The sequence below is a fragment of the Peromyscus californicus genome, unplaced genomic scaffold, assembly GCF_007827085.1.
Source record: "Peromyscus californicus insignis strain IS unplaced genomic scaffold, ASM782708v3 Scaffold_15__1_contigs__length_86483966, whole genome shotgun sequence".
Taxonomy (NCBI): domain Eukaryota; kingdom Metazoa; phylum Chordata; class Mammalia; order Rodentia; family Cricetidae; genus Peromyscus; species Peromyscus californicus.
This window is the reverse complement of record NW_026294447.1, coordinates 82,226,194-82,245,737: the sequence shown is the minus strand read 5'-3', so window position 1 is coordinate 82,245,737 and position 19,544 is coordinate 82,226,194. Positions and strand designations below refer to the sequence as shown.

General features: G+C 40.3%; 1 protein-coding gene across 2 annotated transcripts in view; it reads left to right on the top strand.

Annotated features, from left to right (window-relative positions):
• The window catches only part of Slc38a6 (solute carrier family 38 member 6), an 84,334-nt gene that overhangs the window by 5,574 nt on the left and 59,216 nt on the right, over positions 1-19,544 (top strand). For both annotated transcript variants that reach the window (XM_052739598.1, XM_052739599.1), the window contains exon 3: positions 687-760. In XM_052739598.1, coding sequence (XP_052595558.1) covers positions 687-760 — 74 coding nt within the window. The remainder of the gene's footprint in view (positions 1-686; positions 761-19,544) is intronic.

Sequence of the window (19,544 nt, the reverse complement as noted above, 5' to 3'; positions counted from 1 at the left end):
GTGACCGCTTGCTGTTTACTAATAAGTATTACATGAGTCACAGAGAGGATTTCTCTTAAGTTCTGTGTGGTACACTGGGGACAGCAGCCTAGCTAGAAGCCTGCCCTGCTGGGATCTTCCTGAGAAGGAGAGGAATCATTTATGCTGTTTATTTCCACAGCGTTGGCACAGGTTTTTAAATTATGTCATTAAAAAGGTGTTAATTGCATTGTTTGGGTTTGAGCTGGTAAGAGGTGTATGTTCCACAGAGCCTAAGAATTGCTGTCGTGTTACTCCAGGTAAAGCTGTGGTTGGTTAATGGGTCCACATCACTGGAAGGGGAGGGAGTTGGGGAGATAGGGCACAAAGAAAACAGTGAGACTTGGACCAGGGAAAATGCGTCATTAAAGGGAACGTGTAGATAGATCACTGAAAGCTGAGCTGGCAGTCAGCAGACAGAGCAAAATGAGGAATTTGTGTTTCAAGTAACGCTTGTTCCTTTTGATTTCTCTTTTAATTTTCAAAGCACTGTATTTTCATTTAACTGCACCTCGGTAAATACAGAGCGGTCGTTTCTTTAATATCTGTAGTTCTACTACTCAGAGCTATTCCCTATGACCGTTTGACTGTGAAGAAATCTGTAATGAGATGTCATGAAAAAGAGCAAGCTTGGGGAAACCTTAACTGTGTGATCTTCTATATTTCAGTTTCCTGCTGCTGTTAGTTGCGTTCCTGGCCTCCTACTCAGTCCACCTCCTGCTGAGCATGTGCATTCAGACAGGTGAGTAACACACCGCGCTCTCACTCCACCCCGTCTCTTGAGTTTGTATGTGCAGAAGAAGTGAGTGTCTCGGATCTGAAGTCTGAGGGCGAAGGTGCAGTGTAGCTGGAGTTTTCCTGCCTGGCCCACAGTCAGGACAAATCTCTCTCACCTGCCAGTCCCACAGCCACTCAGACCCGACCAAGTAAACACAGAGACTTATATTGCTTACAAACTGTATGGCCATGGCAGGCTTCTTGCTAACTGTTCTTACAGCTTAAATTAATCCATTTCTATAAATCTATACCTTGCCACGTGGCTCGTGGCTTACCGGCATCTTCACATGCTTTTTGTCATTGTGGCGGCTGGCAGTGTCTCTCTGACTCAGCCTTCCACTTCCCAGCTTTATTCTCCTACTTGTCCCGCCTACACTTCCTGCCTAGCCAATGGCCAATCAGTGTTTTATTTATTGACTAATTAGCAACACATTTGCCATACAGAACATCCCACAGCAGTGCAGCTCAGTGGTAGCATCTATATTTAGCAAGCACAAACAAGACCCCATTTGGAACTCCAGCATGACACACAACTCGAAGAGTCTAATTTCCAGTGAGCACATGTCATTAAGGTGTGGTGATCGGTTTTGATGTCTTGAGCTGAGGATGAAAGCTGGGGTTTGTATCACCTCTCTCTCTTATCTTTGGATTAGATTCGTGTTGAAGTTCGACACAAGCTTTATCTCTCTCTGCATGGGCAAGCTCGATTTGCTCTCACTGGTCTTGTGGCTTTCAGACTTACAGAAGCAACTACATGTACAAAATAGAGTTTTTAAGTGGAATTATTCTAGGCTCAAACAAATGAGAACCCTAAAGGGAATTTTTGAGAATTTTAAGACTCTTGAACAAAGTTCTAAACCACCATTCTATTTTATTTCCCTTGTTTATACATCAGAAATTCCTATCTTTTTTTTTTTTTTTTTTTTTTGGTTTTTCGAGACAGGGTTTCTCTGTAGCTTTGCGCCTTTCCTGGAACTCACTTTGTAGACCAGGCTGGCCTCGAACTCACAGAGATCCGCCTGGCTCTGCCTCCCGAGTGCTGGGATTAAAGGCGTGCGCCACCACCGCCCGGCCCTATCTTTTTTTTTTAATGAACAGATTTTGTAACATATCAACTAGGTGATTCTTATGCAAAACCACTTAGTATTCACAGCTCAGAGCTGTAACTCTGTACCAGTGGTTGGATGGCTTTGACCATCAGGCTTCCCGATGCATGCCTCTGCCCTCAGGGTGAATGTACAGGCAGATTAAAAAACAACAACAAAAGACGGTGTAAGGTAGCAAGCTGTGATAGCAGCATCCTGAATTCAGGAATAATACCTTCAAGTAGCATTTGTAAATCCTGCCAGGAATATCAATTGCAGCTTTTTTGCATGAAAACAGTTCTTTAAATTAGGATAGTTCTTGTAACATTGTAATACATTCTTTTGATAAGTGCTATTAAAGGATTAAGACTTTAGTCAACTGTGTGTGGCAGTCAGTTTTATTTTAGTTATTTGGGAATAGTATTTAAATTTGTGGAATTTTAAAAAGTGGTATTAATTTTATCCTTTGGACCGTTTAATCTTACATTTCTGACACTTGTTCTTTACCTCTGGGGCACACAGTGAAAATGTCTGTTTCTCTCTCCCTTTCCTTCCCTTTTCCTTTTGTAGCTGGCTTGGGTCCGGGAACTAACCTCTCATGGCTCTCCACTCACGTGCTGCCCCTGTCTCCGCTGATTGATTCCTCAGTCTCTGTAAAGCTCTCAGTCCAGGTAGGCTCCTGCACAATGTACTCACGTAGACTGGAGAGGAACGTGTGCTAATCGCCTCTTAGTTGACTGTCGTAAAGGGTGCTGTGTTCAAGTTGGAGTCACTGGTCAGAAAAGAGTTATTTTAAGTCTTTATAAAAGGTAATGTCTTCCTTTTCTTGTCTAGAGTTGAAAGACAAAGAGGAAATTTTATGTTTATAAAAGGAACGGGTCTTTTCACATGAAACACTCTTACTTGAAATTTTAATCAGGGTTGTGGTCTGTCAGGATTCTCTTGGGACCTGAGGAGACATGTCAAGGTGCCATATGCCCCCAGCCTTAGTGTGTTGACTGTGAAATGGTCTTGGCAACACTTCCTTCCTAGAATAAAACAAAGTCATGAATGTAAGAATGTCAGATCCGTGGTGAATGCTGAGTTCTCACTGGGATGGAATCCCAAAGGACTGTGAGGTCTTACAGATGATGTAATCTCAGAAGCAGGTGGCTGCTGGTCATCCTTTGAAAACATGGTTTATGCTCTGGGGTTAGAACAGTCCCTGTCCCGTCGCCCCAACCCCCAACCCCCCACCCCACCCCGGCCTCCACATCACTATCAGGAGGGAGTGAGTGTTCTGGAGAACTGTACTGCTTCTGGCTCCTCATCCCCACTGTGCACTACATTATCACCATGGTGTGCATTCAGACTCATTGGTTTAATGGTATTATAATACTCATCTCAATGATGTCAGTTATTTCAGGAGTCTCATTTATCTTTCGTTCCCCAGACCCCGTGTGTTCACTGTCTATTTTCTGACCTTGTCTTTTACTGTTCCCCAACTCCAAAAACCCAGATCATCATGGTGGGAAACATGGCAGCAGGAGGCAGGCAGGCGTGGTGCTGGAGCAGTAGCTGATCTGCGGGCAACAGGCAGAAAAAAAGCTAGAATGCGCCTGGTGTGGGCTTTGGTCACCCCTAGTGACCCCCAGTGACACACCTCCTCCAACAAGGCCACACCTCCTAATCTTTTCCAAACAGTTTCACCGACTGGAGACCAAACATTCAAATATATGAGCCTATGGGGACATCATTCTCATTCAGAGCACCCCAGTAACCCTGGCTGGCCTGTAACTTCCTTTTCTTTTTAAGATTAATTTCATTTGTGTAGAAAAGTATGTATATCGGTGCTTTGTTGTGTATGTTGCACACAAGAGGGCATTTGGTCGTGAGCTACCATGCAGTTGATGGGAATTGAACTCAGGACCTCTGGAAGAGCAGCCAGTGCTCCGAAGGGCTGAGCCTTCTCTCCAGACTGGCCTGGAACTTCCTGTGTAGACCAGGCTGACCTTGAATTGACAGAGTTCCACATGCCTCTCCCTCCTAAGTGTTGGCATTCACGGCATGCACCACCATGCCCAGTTCCCTTTACTTTCTTACCTGCCGTGAAAACTCAGGCCTCTTTAAGAACAGCATTTGTTATATTGACTGTGCTCAGCAGTGTCGGAAGAGATTTACATGTGTAATCTTCTGACAACTGCATGAGGTAGATTTTGTCATATGTGCCAAAGACTGGCAAAATGAGACCACAAGAGATGACGTGTTTCCCCAGGGATGTACAGCCAATTGGTTGGTTAGAAGAACTGATCTTGCACTGCACAGTCTGCTGCCATTTCCCACCATGCAAACCTTGAGGCTTGTTTTCTGGAGGAAGTAAAAGAGAATCCTGCACTTGACCCTGAGTCATCTTTCTGAAGGCAGAATGTAAGTGAAAGTCGGCAAGCCAAGGACGAGTCCCGCTCACAGTTCTAGAATGCTGGCGCGGGCATCTGCTCTCATCAGGGATTAGAGGAGTACTTCATACAGAATTTCTTCTTCCCCAAATAAAATGCCTCGAGCTGCAAATAACGGGGGCACCTTTCAAGAAAGGCATGGCTTCTTCCTGTGGGACTGTTGTGTGATTATGCCGGTCGCTCAGTAAGCCAGAGCTTCCGTTTACCCTCTCAGTACCTTACAGTGTGTCAAGGGACAGCCAGGTAGTGCAAGACAGTTCAGAGAAAGATTCAGGCTAAAAACAACCACAGAAAGAACACAGAAACAGCAGTGAGATGCCTTCGAAAAGCTACTCAGGTGACAGATCCCGAGCAGTGTCACGACAGATGCTGAGAGGAACAAGAACTGCCTTCCCAGCCACCCTGGAATGCAGCTGCGCAGCTTTGTTGTTGTTGTTATCTGTTCTTACAAAGCTATACTTGTACTACAGGGTCTGCCAGGTTTACCCCTCTTGGCATTTACCCACAGACTTTTGTGTCTACACAAAACTTACATATAGATGTTTATAGCAATTTTATTTATAATTGCCAGGGAGTGACCACAATGCCCTTCAGTTGATGAATGACTAAGCAGACTGTGACATTGAAACAACAGAAAATTATTTTGTACTAATAAAGAGTGAGCTGCCAGGCCCTGAAGTAGCATGGAAAATTCATAAAAGCATGTTATCGGGTGAAAGAAACCATATGCTCCAGAGTTCTGCTTGAGGTATGTGTACATAGAAAATGAAGCCCATACTTTGTGGGGATAACCTATGCTACTTGTTCACTGCAGCATTATTCACAGTCCTGAAATATAGAAATACCCTGTGTGTATAGTTGGAAGTTTTCCTGTGTCCTGCCCAGTCCCGCAGCCACTCCAGCCGAAGTAAACACACAGAGGCTTATATTATTTACAAACTGTATGGCCTATGGCTTTAGCTTCTTGCTAGCTAGCTTTTTCATCTTAAATTAACCCATTCCTATTAATCTATATGTTGCCACATGGCCATGGCATTGTCTGCTGGCATCTTGTTGCTCCTTTGATGCGGGCTGGTGTCTCCTTGACTCTACCCTTTCTCGTCTCCTCTTAGTTTGAATGTACCACCTAACCTTTTCCTGCCCTGCCATAGACCATTGCAGCTTTATTTATTATCCAGTGGGAGCCACACATATCCACAGCATACAGAAAGACATCCCACAGCTTGTGTGTCTTTAGGTAGATGGATAAGCAGTAATCTATATGTGTATTGGAATATCATCCAACCTTTAGAAGCAGGCTCAAAAGGGGAGTCTAGCCAGTGCTGGGAGCATGGGGGAGCCTGGAAGACATTATGATAATGATAAGTGAAATAAGCCAAGCAGAAAGAAAAACTGCATGTTCTCACTTACATGTGGACACTAAAACGGCTTAGTTTCAAAAACAGAATAAAACTGTTTGCCAGGGTCACTGGGGAAGGGAGGGGAAGATGATGAGTTCTTGGTTAAGGGACACAAAGTTAAGCAGGATAAAGAGTCTAGACACCTGATGTACAGGTTGTTGTTAATATCAAGTTTATTGGAAATTTGCCAAGAGACTAGATTTTTAGTTCCTCTTAACCAAGAGGGAGGGAGCAGGGGAGGGATGGTTGAATGGATAGGATTGTTTCCTTGAATATCATAATTTCATGTGTATATCAAAGCATCATGTTGAATACCTTAAATATATACAACTAAGAGAAAAAAACTAACCAGAAAGGATTGTGTATGATTTGGTTCCAGCTATCTGACATGGTGGAAAAGGCAAAACTATGAAGAGTAAAGAAGTCAGTGGTCACCAGGGGTCAGGAGGGAAGGATGAATGAATGGGAAGAGCATAGAGAATATTTAGGACAGAGGAAAGGAGCCGTGTGATAGCATAATGGTGGATATACATTCATCAAGCTCCATAGACTGTCCAGTACCAAAAGGGAACCTTCATGTCTGCTGTGGATTTGTATGATATTGACAGGGCAGAGTTCCATGGTAATAACAGAAATACTGCTCTGTGACAGGAAGGTAGCATTATGTGTCGAGCAGGAGGTATATATTTTCTTAATTTTGCTGAGGCCCTAAAAATATAATCTGTTAAAGAAAAGTAAATGGAGAGTGAGAACAATACAGGAATGAGATGAAAAGTAAAAAATTAATAATAATGCATCCATAAAAGCTCACAAGGCCTCAACCCTACATGAAGAAGAACAGGTAACTAGGGGAGAGAGAGAGAGGGAGAAATGGTCTTCTCCAGGGAAGAACAAACCAATTGATTATTCTATGCCAAATGGTCAGCCCTGAAAACATACATACAAATAACATACAGACTGAGCAGATTATATTTATGTCTTTAAGAATGTAGATGTATATACATATATGGATATAACAACAATTAATGGAAAAAGAGGCTATGAGTTTGAAAGAGGAAGGAGGGATATGTCAGAGGGTTTAGAGGGAGGAAAGGGAAGAGGGAAATGATGTAAAAAAAATACTTTTTCAAAGGATCAGCAAATGAGGATCTCTTCTAGTCTAGAATGAAAACATGGATTCTGAGATTTGAAAAAAAATAATGCATCCTTAAAGAAGAACAAGAAAGTATTAAAAGTGTTCAGAAACCACAAGTGCCATAGGAGAGAGAAACAGAGACAGAGAAGGAAGGAAGGAAGGAAGGAAGGAAGGAAGGAAGGAAGGAAGGAAGGAAGGAAGGAAGGAAGGAAAGAGAAAGTAAAATAAAATTGTTTTTCTAGTTGGATTGGAACACTTAAAGAAATTTCCAAGGATTGTCATAGAAAGGAAAAGGAGCTTGAAAATGGGAGAAAAGTCTACCACTGTAACACCTTGAATGTGCCCAGTCTCGCCTAAAAATGAAAGAGAAAACGTAAGAAAGTTAGAGCAGTCCGGGAAACCAGCATGCAAACCAGAGAACTTCCACAGAAGGAGATAAACGGAATGACAAAGTTATCAACAGAGGAGCTGGTGGAACCAAAGAAAACACGTTTCCATAATAAGGTGTTCCTTCTGTAATAACCATTGTGAAATAATTCACACTGAGTGCATTGTAAATATAGGGAAGCCAGTTTAGAAGGATGGTATCTTAAACGTCTACATAGAAGAAACAAACAAACAAACACTCAGGAGCTCTGGGGAGATAACTTGGTTAGAAGTGCCTGTTATGAAAGCTTGGACATAGCATCCATGTGACAAGCCGGGTGTCCTGCAATGGCTGTGACTGCCACCCTGTCCAAAAAGCCCGAGCTCCGGGTTCAGCAAGAGACTGCCTTCTACATACAGTGTGTGCACCCACATACCAGTGTGAGTATACTACATATACACACCTCATACACGTAACAAGGAGACAAAAACTAAGACCCAGATTAGCTAAAGTCTTCACAGAGCTGAAAAGTGGATTACAGAACAGTCTTTTTGCGATTCTTGGGGTGCAGGGAAATGATTCTAAAACAGAATTCCCTACCCAGACAAACTCGTGGGAATAGGAAGTTTCAGTAATGACACTTCATACGTGCAAGGTCTGAGAAGCAATCCCTCAAGTACACTTCTGGAATAAGCAGTGGAGGGTATGCTGCCAGACTCGGGAGTAACAGGAACGGGGAATCCAGGAGAGAAGGAAAGGAAACTCCCAGGACAGCAGCTGCACAGCAGATCGCCACTGTCACTGTCGCTGTCGCTGTGACTGTTCCTTTCACCAAGGCCCAGCACGGCTGCCAGGCCTTTACTGCACCCAGGATCGTTTGCAGGCTGGCTCGCACTAATTTCCAGGATCAGAACTTGTGGAGATGAGAGGTTAGGTCGGTACAGACGTCTTAAGAATAAATAGGGATGGAATCCAGGCCGCAGGCAGGGGATAAAGAGAAGAGATGGGCTAAACAGAGTCAAAACAGGAGTGTTGTCGGAGTGACAGTGACGAGTGAAGGGAAAGGCTGCTTTGGACCACTTGGTTAGTAGCAAGGTCATTAATGGAGGTGCTAACACAGAAGGCAGAGGTGGCTCAAATTTAAAATAAGTTCATTTGTGATGATGTAGACTTTGAAGTGTGTGTGAGTAGATGGTTCTTAGACTTGAAACCAGATAGAGGTTTGCTCCTTCAGTGTTCTTTTCTCTGTTTGGAAGACAGAAATAATCAGTTCCTTGCCTGAAAAACTCAGTCTAGCATAGTGGTTCTCAGCCTGGGGGTCGTGACCCTTTGGGGATCACATATCAGATCTCCTGCATTGTAGTTGTTTTCTTCTGCTCTTTGGCTTTTTGAGGGGCCCACCATCCAGCTCCCAAATAAGCCTAGCCTTAGCTTGGCTTATTTCTAGCCAGCTTTTCTTAAATTGTTCCATCTGTCTTTTGCCTCTGGGCTTTTACCTTCCTCTGTTTCTGTGTACCTTTCTTTATTTCTTTCTCCATGGCTTGCTGTAGCTGGATGGCTGGTCCCTGGAGTCCTCCTTTTCTTTTCACTCCTTGCTCTCTTTTCCTCCCAGATTTCTTCTCCTGTTTATTCTCTCAGCCTGCCAGCCCCACCTATCCTTTCTCCTGCTTCGCTATTGGCCATCCAGCTTTTTATTAGACCAATCAGGTGTTTTAGACAGGCAAAGTGACACACTTCACAGAGTTAAACAAACACAACATAAAAGAATGCAACCCGCCGGGCGGTGGTGGCGCACGCCTTTAATCCCAGCACTTGGGAGGCAGAGCCAGGCGGATCTCTGTGAGTTCGAGGCCAGCCTGGGCTACCAAGTGAGTTCCAGGAGAGGCGCAAAGCTACACAGAGAAACCCTGTCTCGAAAAACCAAAAAAAAAAAAAAAAAAAAAAAAAAAAAAGAATGCAACCCATCTTTGCATCATTAAACAAATGTTTCACACCATAAACAAATGCAACACATCTTAAAATAATATTCCACAATACTGCATATCAGATATTTACATTATGACTTATAATGGTAGCAAAATTAAAGTTATGAAGTAGCAAGGCAAATAATTTTATCAACGTGAGGAACTGTCTTAAAGGATCTCAGCATTGGGAAGGTTGAGAACTATTGCCCTAGAAGGAGAAAGAAGTACAGGACCAAATGATATCTACTATAGTGTGCTAAGTACAAGGACTCGGTGTGAAGTCTGGGAGAAGTGAGGAGGGAAGAGTGTGCACTGTCTGTTGAGGGGGGATGAGAGTTGGAATATTCTAGAAGACTGAGCTGAAAAGGATTTTAACTAACATGTTCTGTACATTGTGCACAATGTACCCAAAATAGCTTACTACCAGTAGTGAATAATATACAAAGGAGAAAATTCGATGGTAGACGGGTCTCAGATCCTGGAGAATATGAGGATTTTGCCCAAGGAACGAGAGGCCCACTGGCATGGTTGAAAACGTAAAGGTAGATACCAAAATCTACTGCTTGTTCTGTCCAAAGAGAATTTTGGTCCTTCCTAGAGCCCATGACATAGCCTGTAACTCCAGTGAAGACCAAATAGTCCATTCTTCTTCTTCTTTACTGTGAAGTGGTGATGTTTCTGGTTTGTTTCTGGTTTTTTTTTTTTTTTTTATGCCATCAAGTTTGTAGTGATTGGTAACACAGCCATGGTGCACTGAGCTGCTCAGGATAACAAAATGCCACAGCTAGAAAATAACAAAGAAACAAAAACAAAGGACATGTTGCCGGTGTGACTTTTCCTTTAGAAACAAGTTTTTGATAAAGTTCCAGATGCTCTGATAAGAGTGTGTCCTGCGTTTGTGTGGTAATTGTGTTCCTGGAAGGAGAATTTATAACCAAACCACATAGCATCTACCATGCCTGTGACATGAGGACATTCATGAAAGCTGGAGCTAGCTGGTGAGTGGAAGTGTTAGAACTATGGAGACATTGCGTTTCCCTGGTTCAAAAATTAACATGCATGCGCATGCCTGTAATCCCAGACTCAGAAGGCTGAGTCAGGGGGATCCAGAGTTCAAAGTCAGCCTGGTCTACAGACCAAGATCCTGAATGACAACTAAATGACAGATAGTCAAAATGACCTTTGAACTTACCTTATGTGGTTTATGACAGAATATATCTATATGTTAAGCATCCACCCCTGGGATTTTTTTGGTTTCATTCTGCCCAGCATTGGTCTGGGTATCCTGGGAAGATTTTGAATCACTTTCAGGTCATAATAAGTTCCATTTGGGACTATGAGAGACTCAGAACTGAAACTGATGGAGAGGACAACAGGCATAATTCCCAGAGGATAGCTCTCTGCGACCAGTTGTTTATTAGGAAAGGTAGTCAGGTATCCAAACTATTTTTCTCTATTTCTTTTTTGGATTAGTGAGCATAGGTTAATGCACTCAGAATCGATGGAGTGAATCAGTTCACTGGGCCAGCTTCAGTGGATTAGTGTCCTTCTTTTTATTACTGATTCTCGACTGATCTGGCATTGGCGGCAGACATTTCTGGTTATCATGCCCAGGGGTGGGGAGGGTGGGTACAGTGCTATTGGCATCCAATGTGGTTAGGACAGGGATCCTGTTGAACATCCCACAGAACACAGACAGCTCTATCTGACGGAGAACTATGTGCGCCAAATGTGGCCAGGCTGAGCAGCCGTGGGCTAGATTGTGTGTATGTTGTGTGTGCTCCACTTGCCATTTTACCTGATGTTAGGGTTAGGAGTTCCTTGCCAGAAGCTAAACTTTCTGCCTTTGGTTAGGGAAGAATGGGTGCGAGTTCCTGCAACATTCATTTTTATTGTCAGTGTGGATGCATATGTGTGTGTTGAGTGTAGACATGTGTACCACGGTACATGTGTAGAGGTAGGAGACGACTTCATGGAGATGGTTTTCTGCTCCCACCTTTTCATGGATCCCAGGGATGAAATGCTCACTGAACCATCTCACTGGTCCTCATTGTTATCTTCATTAGAAACTACAGACTTGGGATTGGAGAGAGAACTCGGGTTAAGAGCACTGGCTGCTCTTCTAAAGGACCTGGGTTCAATTCCCAGCACACACAGGGTGGCTCACAACAGTCTGCAACTTCAGTCCCAGGGGAATTTGATGCCCTATTCTGTCCTCTGCAGTCACCAGGCACAATCACAGCTCACTGATATACATGCAGGAAAACTCTCTCACACACACAGAGTAAAATTTTGTTGTTTTGAGACAGGGTCTCTCTACATATCCCTGGCTGTCCTGGAACTCACTGTGTAGACCAGCCTAGTCTCTAATTCACAGAAATCCACCTGTCTCTGCCTTCCAAGTGCTGGGATTAAAGATGTGTACCACCACACTCAGCTAAAATAAATTTTTTGCTGACCCAATAATATGTGCTTATAAATGTGGGACAGTGCAGACTTATGAGGTACTTGGAGCATTTCCTGCCTCATTCTTTCCTTACTTCTTTTGGCCATTGCCTTTCCATGTTTAAATTATGATCTCCTGTTTGTTGAGATTTTTGTCAGTCCTTCATTGAGACAGTGAGAACTTAGCTCGGTTGTGCCGTGTACTCCCTCCCCACTACTGAGTTCCACTGCTACTCGGTAGTCCATCACTCAGCATCCTTAAGTCAGTGTTCTCAACCTTCCTGATGCTGTGACCTTTAATACGGTTGTGCTGACCCCCAACCATAATATTACCTTTGTTGCCACTTCACGACTGCAATGTTGCCACTGTTAGGAATCATAATGTAAATATCTTTGAAGATAGAGGTTTAAAGGGTTGAGAACTACTATTTTACATTGTCAGGGTAAATAGCATGTATTTTATGTTTTGTAATGAGTTTTAAACTAGCCATATTATCTATAGATTGAGTTTAATAGTTGAAAACCATGCATCTATTAATAGCCTATGACTATGTAAATTATTTACTGCACAGCTAACTAGTAAATTGGGAATCCAGAACATTTGTACATGTGTAGTATTACAGACTCTGTTGCCAGCTGAAAGAATGCCACTAGTATTCTATCATTCTCTTTTAATGCATAGAAAGGTTGTTAATCATGCCATATTCAGATGGCACAGTGGCATTGAAATGTGTATTAAGAAAGATCAGAAGTCTTAAAATTAGTGAATATTCAAGGACAGAATGCCCTCCATGTACTGTTAGGAAAAAAAAAAGCAAAAAGAAAATGATGGAAAACACAAGAAAGAAAGAATTTCAGAATAGTAAGAGTACTTTCCAAATGGCCAACTTTCTGAGAGTTGAACTGTGTTTGGATAACTTGTGTCCCTCAATCCAAATCCAAAGATAATATTGCTTCTGCTGAAACCTAGACTCGTACTGTAACCAGAGTTTATTAATTGTCCTATTTCATTGAGGAAAAAATGCAAAGCAGACAGAACACTGGAGTAGCTAGCTGGAAATGCTCCACTATTTCATGGGAAGCAGTTTTCCAATGGTTCCTATGGAGGACGGGAGTCTTGGGCCTAATGCTCATTAAGGAAAAACTCCTCATTTACTGATTGATTAAGACTTACAGCCTCTCCATTCTTTCAAAGTGCAGCATTGATTTCTTTTTTTTTTTCCTGTTTTCACTTTTTTAAATTTATTTTTCTATTATCAGCTTGTTACAGTATAAATTCTTATCCTAATGTTTCATTGAGGCTTGCCTAGTAATTGAGTAAAACCAAAACTTACTATAAGCCACAGTCATCCTACGGTTCCCTCTGCTATATAGCCTTCCTGGTTCTGTGGGTTGCAGTCTGATTGTTCTTTGCTTTATATCTAGAATCCACTTATGAATGAGTACATACGTGTTTGTCCTTCTGGGTTTGGGTTACCTCACTCAGGATGATTTTTTCAATTTCCATCCATTTGCCTGCAAATTTTATGCTGTCATTGTTTTTCTCTGCTGAGTAGTACTCCATTGTGTATATGTACCACATTTTCTTAATCCATTCTTCAGTTGACGGGCATCTAGGTTGTTTCCAGGTTCAGGCCATTACAAATAATGCTGCTATGAACATAGTTGAGCATGTTTCTTTGTGGTATGATTGAGCATTCCTTGGGTATATGCCCAAGAGTGGTATGGCTGGGTCTTGAAGTAGATCGATTCCCAATTTTCTGAGAAACCGCCATACTGATTTCCACAGTGGTTGTACAATTTTGCACTCCCACCAACAGTGGAGGAGTGTTCCCTTTGCTCTGCATCCTCTCCAACATTGACTGTTATTGGTGTTTTTGATTCATAGCCATTCTGACAGGTGTAAGGTGGTATCTCAGAGTCATTTTGATTTGTATTTCTCTGATGATTAAGGATGTTGAGCATTTCTTTAAATGTCTTTCAGCCATTTGTGATTCTTTTGAGAATTCTCTGTTTAGCTCTTTAGCCCATTTTTTTAATTGGATTATTCAGTATTTTGACATCTAGTTTCTTGAGTTCTTTATATACTTTGGAGATCAGTCCTCTGTCAGATGTGGGGTTGGTAAAGGTCTTTTCCCATTCTGTATGCTGTCTTTTTGTCTTATTGACCGTGTCTTTTGCCCTACAAAAGCTTCTCAGTTTCAAGAGGTCCCATTTATTAATTGTTGTTCTCAGTGTCTGTGCTACTGGTGTTATATTTAGGAAGTGGTCTCCTGTGCCAATGCGTTCAAGAGTACTTCCTACTTTCTCTTCTATTAAGTTTAGTGTAACTGGATTTATGTTGAGGTTTTTGATTCACTTGGATTTGAGTTTTGTGCATGGTGACAGATATGGATCTATTTGTAATCTTTTACATATTGACATCCAGTTATGCCAGCACCATTTGTTGAAGATGCTTTCTTTTTTCCATTGTATAGTTTTGGCTTCTTTGTCAAAAATCAGGTGTTCATTTGTGTGTGGATTATTGTCAGGGTCTTCAATTCGATTCCATTGGTCCTTATGTCGGTTTTTATACCAGTACCAAGCTGTTTTTATTACTATAGCTCTGTAGTAGAGCTTGATGTCAGGGATGGTGATGACTCCAGAGGTTGCTTTTTTATACAGGATTCTTTTAGCTATCCTGGGTCTTTTGTTTTTCCATATGAAGTTGAGTATTTTTCTTTCCAAGTCTATGAAGAATTGTGTTGGGATTTTGATGGGGATTGCATTGAATCTGTAGATTGCTTTTGGTAAGATTGCCATTTTTACTATGTTAATCCTACCTGTCCATGAACATGGGAGATCCTTCCATTTTCTGATATCTTCTTCAATTTCTTTCTTTAGAGATTTAAAGTTCTTATCAAAAAGGTCCTTCACTTGTTTAGTTAGTGTTATCCCAAGGTATTTGATATTACTTGTGGCTATTGTAAAGGGTGATGTTTCTCTGACTTCTTTCTCAGCCCTTTTATCATCTGTGTATAGGAGAGCTACTGATTTTTTTGAGTTGATCTTGTATCCTGCCACTTTACTGAAGGAGTTTATCAGCTGTAGGAGTTCCCTGGTAGAATTTTTGGGGTCACTTATGTATACTATCATATCATCTGCAAATAGTGAAAGTTTGACTTCTTCCATTCCAATTTGTATCCCTTTGATCTCCTTTTGTTGTCTTATTGCTCTAGCTAGAACTTCAAGTACTATATTGAATAAATATGGGGAGAGTGGACAGCCTTGTCTTGTTCCTGATTTTAGTGGAATCGCTTTGAGTTTCTCTCCGTTTAATTTGATGTTGGCTGTTGGTTTGCTGTAAATTGCCTTTATTGTGTTTAGGAATGTTTCTTGTATTCCTGATCTCTCTAAGATCTTTATCATGAAGGGGTGTTGTATTTTGTCAAAGGCTTTTTCAGCATCTAATGAGATGATCATGTGATTTTTTTTCTTTCTGTTTGTTTATATGGTGTATTACATTGACATATTTTCATATGCTGAACCATCCTTGCATCCCTGGGATGAAACCTACTTGGTCATGGTGGTAACTTTTTTGATGTGTTCTTGGATTCGGTTTGCCAATATTTTGTTGAGTATTTTTGCATCAATGTTCATGAGGGAGATTGGTCTGTAATTCTTTCTTTGTTGCATCTTTGTGTGGTTTGGGTATCAGGGTAATTGTAGCCTCATAAAAAGAGTTTGGTAATGTTCCTTCTGTTTCTATTGTGTGGAACAATTTGAAGAGTATTGGAATTAGTTCTTCTTTGAAAATTAGAATTCTGCACTGAAACCATCTGGTCCTGGGCTTTTTTTTTTTTTTTTTTGGTTGGGAGATTTTTGATGACTGTTTCTATTTCTTTAGGAGTTATTTGTCTATTTAAATAGTTTATCTGGTCTTGATTTAACTTTGGTATGTGGTATTTATCCAGCAAATTATCCATTTCTTCCAGATTTTCCAATTTTGTGGAGTACAGGTTTTCGAAGTATGACCTGATGATTCTCTGGATTTCCTTGTTGTCTGTTGTTATTTCTCCCTTTTCATTTCTGATTTTGTCAATTTGGGTGCTCTCTCTTTGCCTTTTGGTTAATTTGGCTAGGGGTTTGTCTATCTTGTTGATTTTTTCAAAGAACTAACTCTTTGTCTCATTGATTTTTTTTGTATTGTTCTCTTGGTTTCTATTTCATTGATTACAGCCCTCAATTTGATTATTTCCTGGCATCTATTTCTCCTGGGTGAGTTTGTTTCTTTTTGTTCTAGAGCTTTCAGTTGTGCTGTTAAGTCATTGGTATGAGATTTCTCCATCTTCTTTATGTGTGCATTTAGAGCTATAAATTTTCCTCTTAGCACTGCTTTCATATTGTCCCATAAGTTTGGGTATGTTGTACTTTCATTTTCATTGAATTCTAGGAAATCTTTAATTTCTTTCTTTATTTCTTCCTTGACCCATTGGTGTTTCAGGTGGGCATTATTCAGTTTCCATGAGATTGTAGGCTTTCTATAATTCTATAATATCCAAAAATTATTTCTGAAATACATTGCTAGTGATTGCTTCAGCTACTAAAGAGGTTTGCTCCTAGGGCTGCTTGTGGAGGACCGCGTTAGTTACGGAATTCATTCCCTTTCTGTTCAGTAGGAATATGCCACTCCTGTAATTGTTTATCGCCATCTTGTTTTTGTGTCTCTGAAACATCCTTTAAATGTTTATATTGTTGTAATATATAAGAAGGAGCCAAAAAAGAAAGAAAGAAAGAAAAAAGAAAAAATGGAAGAAAGAAAAAGAAAAAGAAAGAAAAGGAAAAAATCCCTTGCTGGTAAATCAAGCAGCAAATTACTTAGCACTAGAAAAAAGTAAAATTTCAGTTTAACTGCAAGCTCTCTGGTTTATAGAAGTGGAGCTATTGAAGTATTGTTTGGTTTTGGGTTTTGAGGCAGCCTGGGGGGTCTTGCTGTGTTGCTCAGCTGCTTTCAAATTCTTGGGCTCAAGTGATCCTCCTGCCTCAGCTTCACAAGCAGCTGGGATTACAGACCTGTGCCAATACACTTGGCAATGTAGTTCTTAAAAATAAAGTTCCGCCTTTGTTGTTCAATCATTGGAACACATTTGAATTCCTCTCCTCAGAAGTACAGAAAGCTGAAGAAGAGTGACTGAAGACTTACTCACCACTTACGTTTTACTCTGTACATTCTATTTGAATCCTGGTTTTTGTTTCACTTAAAATATTGGCATTTTTTTGTTATTATAAATGGGCTTTCGTGGTTGTAGTATTCCATAATGTATGCCTACCATGATTTGTTTAACCACCTTATAGCATTGAGGCCAGCCCTGTTTTTCCAGGGTAAATCATGGCATGATTAAATATCTACTGAGTTCCTAGTTATATTCTTATCTCCTAAGATAAAAGCTCACAGGTTCAAATGTTAAATATTTTAAAGGCTCATTGTTCAGACTGCATTCCAACCATCAATCCAGTTTATAAATTTCAGCATTTGAAGAAACTGCCCAAGCGACAGAAGAGAACTTGAAAACTGTTTCACAAGACTGCCTTGGTTCATATGCCGAGATGTGGAGGAAAGCGCTTGGCTGGCCGTGTCCACGTTTCATCTTAGCAAAGCCAGAAGCCATTATTCATATTCATGATGTCTCAGGCTGGGGAAAGTGCTTCTAATTTTTGCAACATAAAAGAGGTCTGATGACAGTGACAGAGCTGAGCAGGGACCCAGACATGCTGACGGGAAAGCCAGAATTAGGCCGGAGCACTGGACTCGGCTCCATTTAAAAGCCTAATGCTTTGCCTCTCTCAGTGTGGGACTTTGTGGTATGCAGGGAGATTTTTACGAGGCTGAAGAAACAGTGGAACCAGAGGGCAAGTTGGAAATTGCAAAATTGTCAGAAGTTGCAGCTAAAACTGTCTTCATTAAACTGTTAAGTTTGCTGTGTTTTCTGACATAAGCAAGGGTTGAATTTTAACTTTTAAAATTTAGAGTAAATGCTTAGTGTTTAAATTAAAATTGAAATGCCTATTCCCTTTAGAAATTTTTCAATTTTTTTTTCCCGCTAATAGGTATTTGCTTTTCCTGTTTACTAGATATACACTCAATACATTTGTCCACCTATTTAAATATAAAACAAGACTGGACTGTAGCTCAGTGCTAGAGCATGTGTCTAGCATGAGAAGCGCTTGGATCCAATACCCAACACAAAAATGAAGCAAACAACAAAAATTAAAAGTCTAACTTTTTGGTGACTGCCATCTTTGCTTATGTACTGAAAAAAAGATACAAAATAGTAATATGAAAAGCCATATTTCATGTAGTCTCTCTCATGTGTAACACTGGAAACCTCATTGCTTTAAATTCTTGGAAGAAATGCTTTTCTTTCTTAACACCACCTAAATTATAAATTATAATTATTTTCATTTTAAAACATGGTCTGATGTAATTTTCAGTTGCCATATTATATCTGTTCATATTAACGAGTGTATATGTCCTTGACATATAATCTTTGATATTATAAGGGAATTAATGAGATGTTAAACTATTTTATTTATGAGAAGAGAAGAATTTTGGTTCCAAAAGAACTTAGCCCAAGGGAAAGATTAATTATAGCCTAGAAATATGAAAGGAAATTTACATAGAAATATTTTAAAGTAGAGAAAACTTTGAAATAACATACTTCAAATGTGCTTATTATCACGAGACTGCCACAGAGTCATAAAAATGAGCTAGAGTATGAACTATACTACCCATATCACCCTAGTCCCTACCCTGTCAATTGTACTCTTTCTGTCTTTATAAATTTATTTCATTGTATGCATCTCTGTAATTATTCTGATAATTATATTTAATTCAGCTTAAATTTACATAAATGGTAGTGTATGCATATTTCTGGAATGTTGATGAATTAGTGGAATATGGCAGTTTAAACTAACAAGCTATGTCTAATAGAGACATAAATGTGGAAATCACTGAGAATGACAATAAACATGAATGGCATTGCTTATGAGTTACTATTACCTCTGAATAGAAAGTAATTAAAGGAAAAAAGTCCGGGAGAGTTGGGGGAAGATATTTATTATTGGAAAATCAGGAATTTAATTTTCAAATAGTAAGGCATTTAGGTCAGGTAATTTTTATAAAGTGACAGAAAAACCTGACAACATAGAAATGTTTTTCTTAAGCAATAATGGAAGTCTCAAGTAATGGCCCATGCATTCCTGTAATCCTGCCAGCCCAGGGGCTGTCACCCTCAATTTAGTAATGTTTTAGGGACCACACCTCAGGTAAAACTGCATCCTTGACCTCTCCACAGAAAAGAGTTTCTGTACAAGCCAGTATGAATCAGAGTTAGAGATTGTTAAATGGCATTTTTTTTGTTCTGAACAACATTAAACTTCATTAAATAAAAATTGTATAAACACTGTACAATAATGAACAGAAAAGTTAAATATAATTTATCACATGTAAAATGGATTATTATATAATTAGCAATATCAACCCTAAATTCCCACTTCCACAATGGGAATGGGATACAGCAATATTGATCTAATGGATTAAGTAAAAAACATAACTTTAAATTGAATAAAACTTTTCAAATAATTCAATATAGCCCTAGCAAAGCTGAGGTTTGGATTCAATGAGACCTGGGATAAAAATGAATATTTACCATTATAGTTACTTCTAATCAACTTCCAAAAACTAAGGCAAATCTCCTTAATTCTGGGAAAGAATGAGTCTCTAAGTAACCATGATGCTTTTCTTAACAGTCCTGGACAGGCAGTCAGTAGCGTGGCCACAGTTCTGCATCCTATGCAAGTCCAGTAGAGTGTGATGGGTCAGAAAAGCATCAGTCTGTGCAATTCATTGTCCTTTCTTGTACTATTTTCAAGCTTTAGA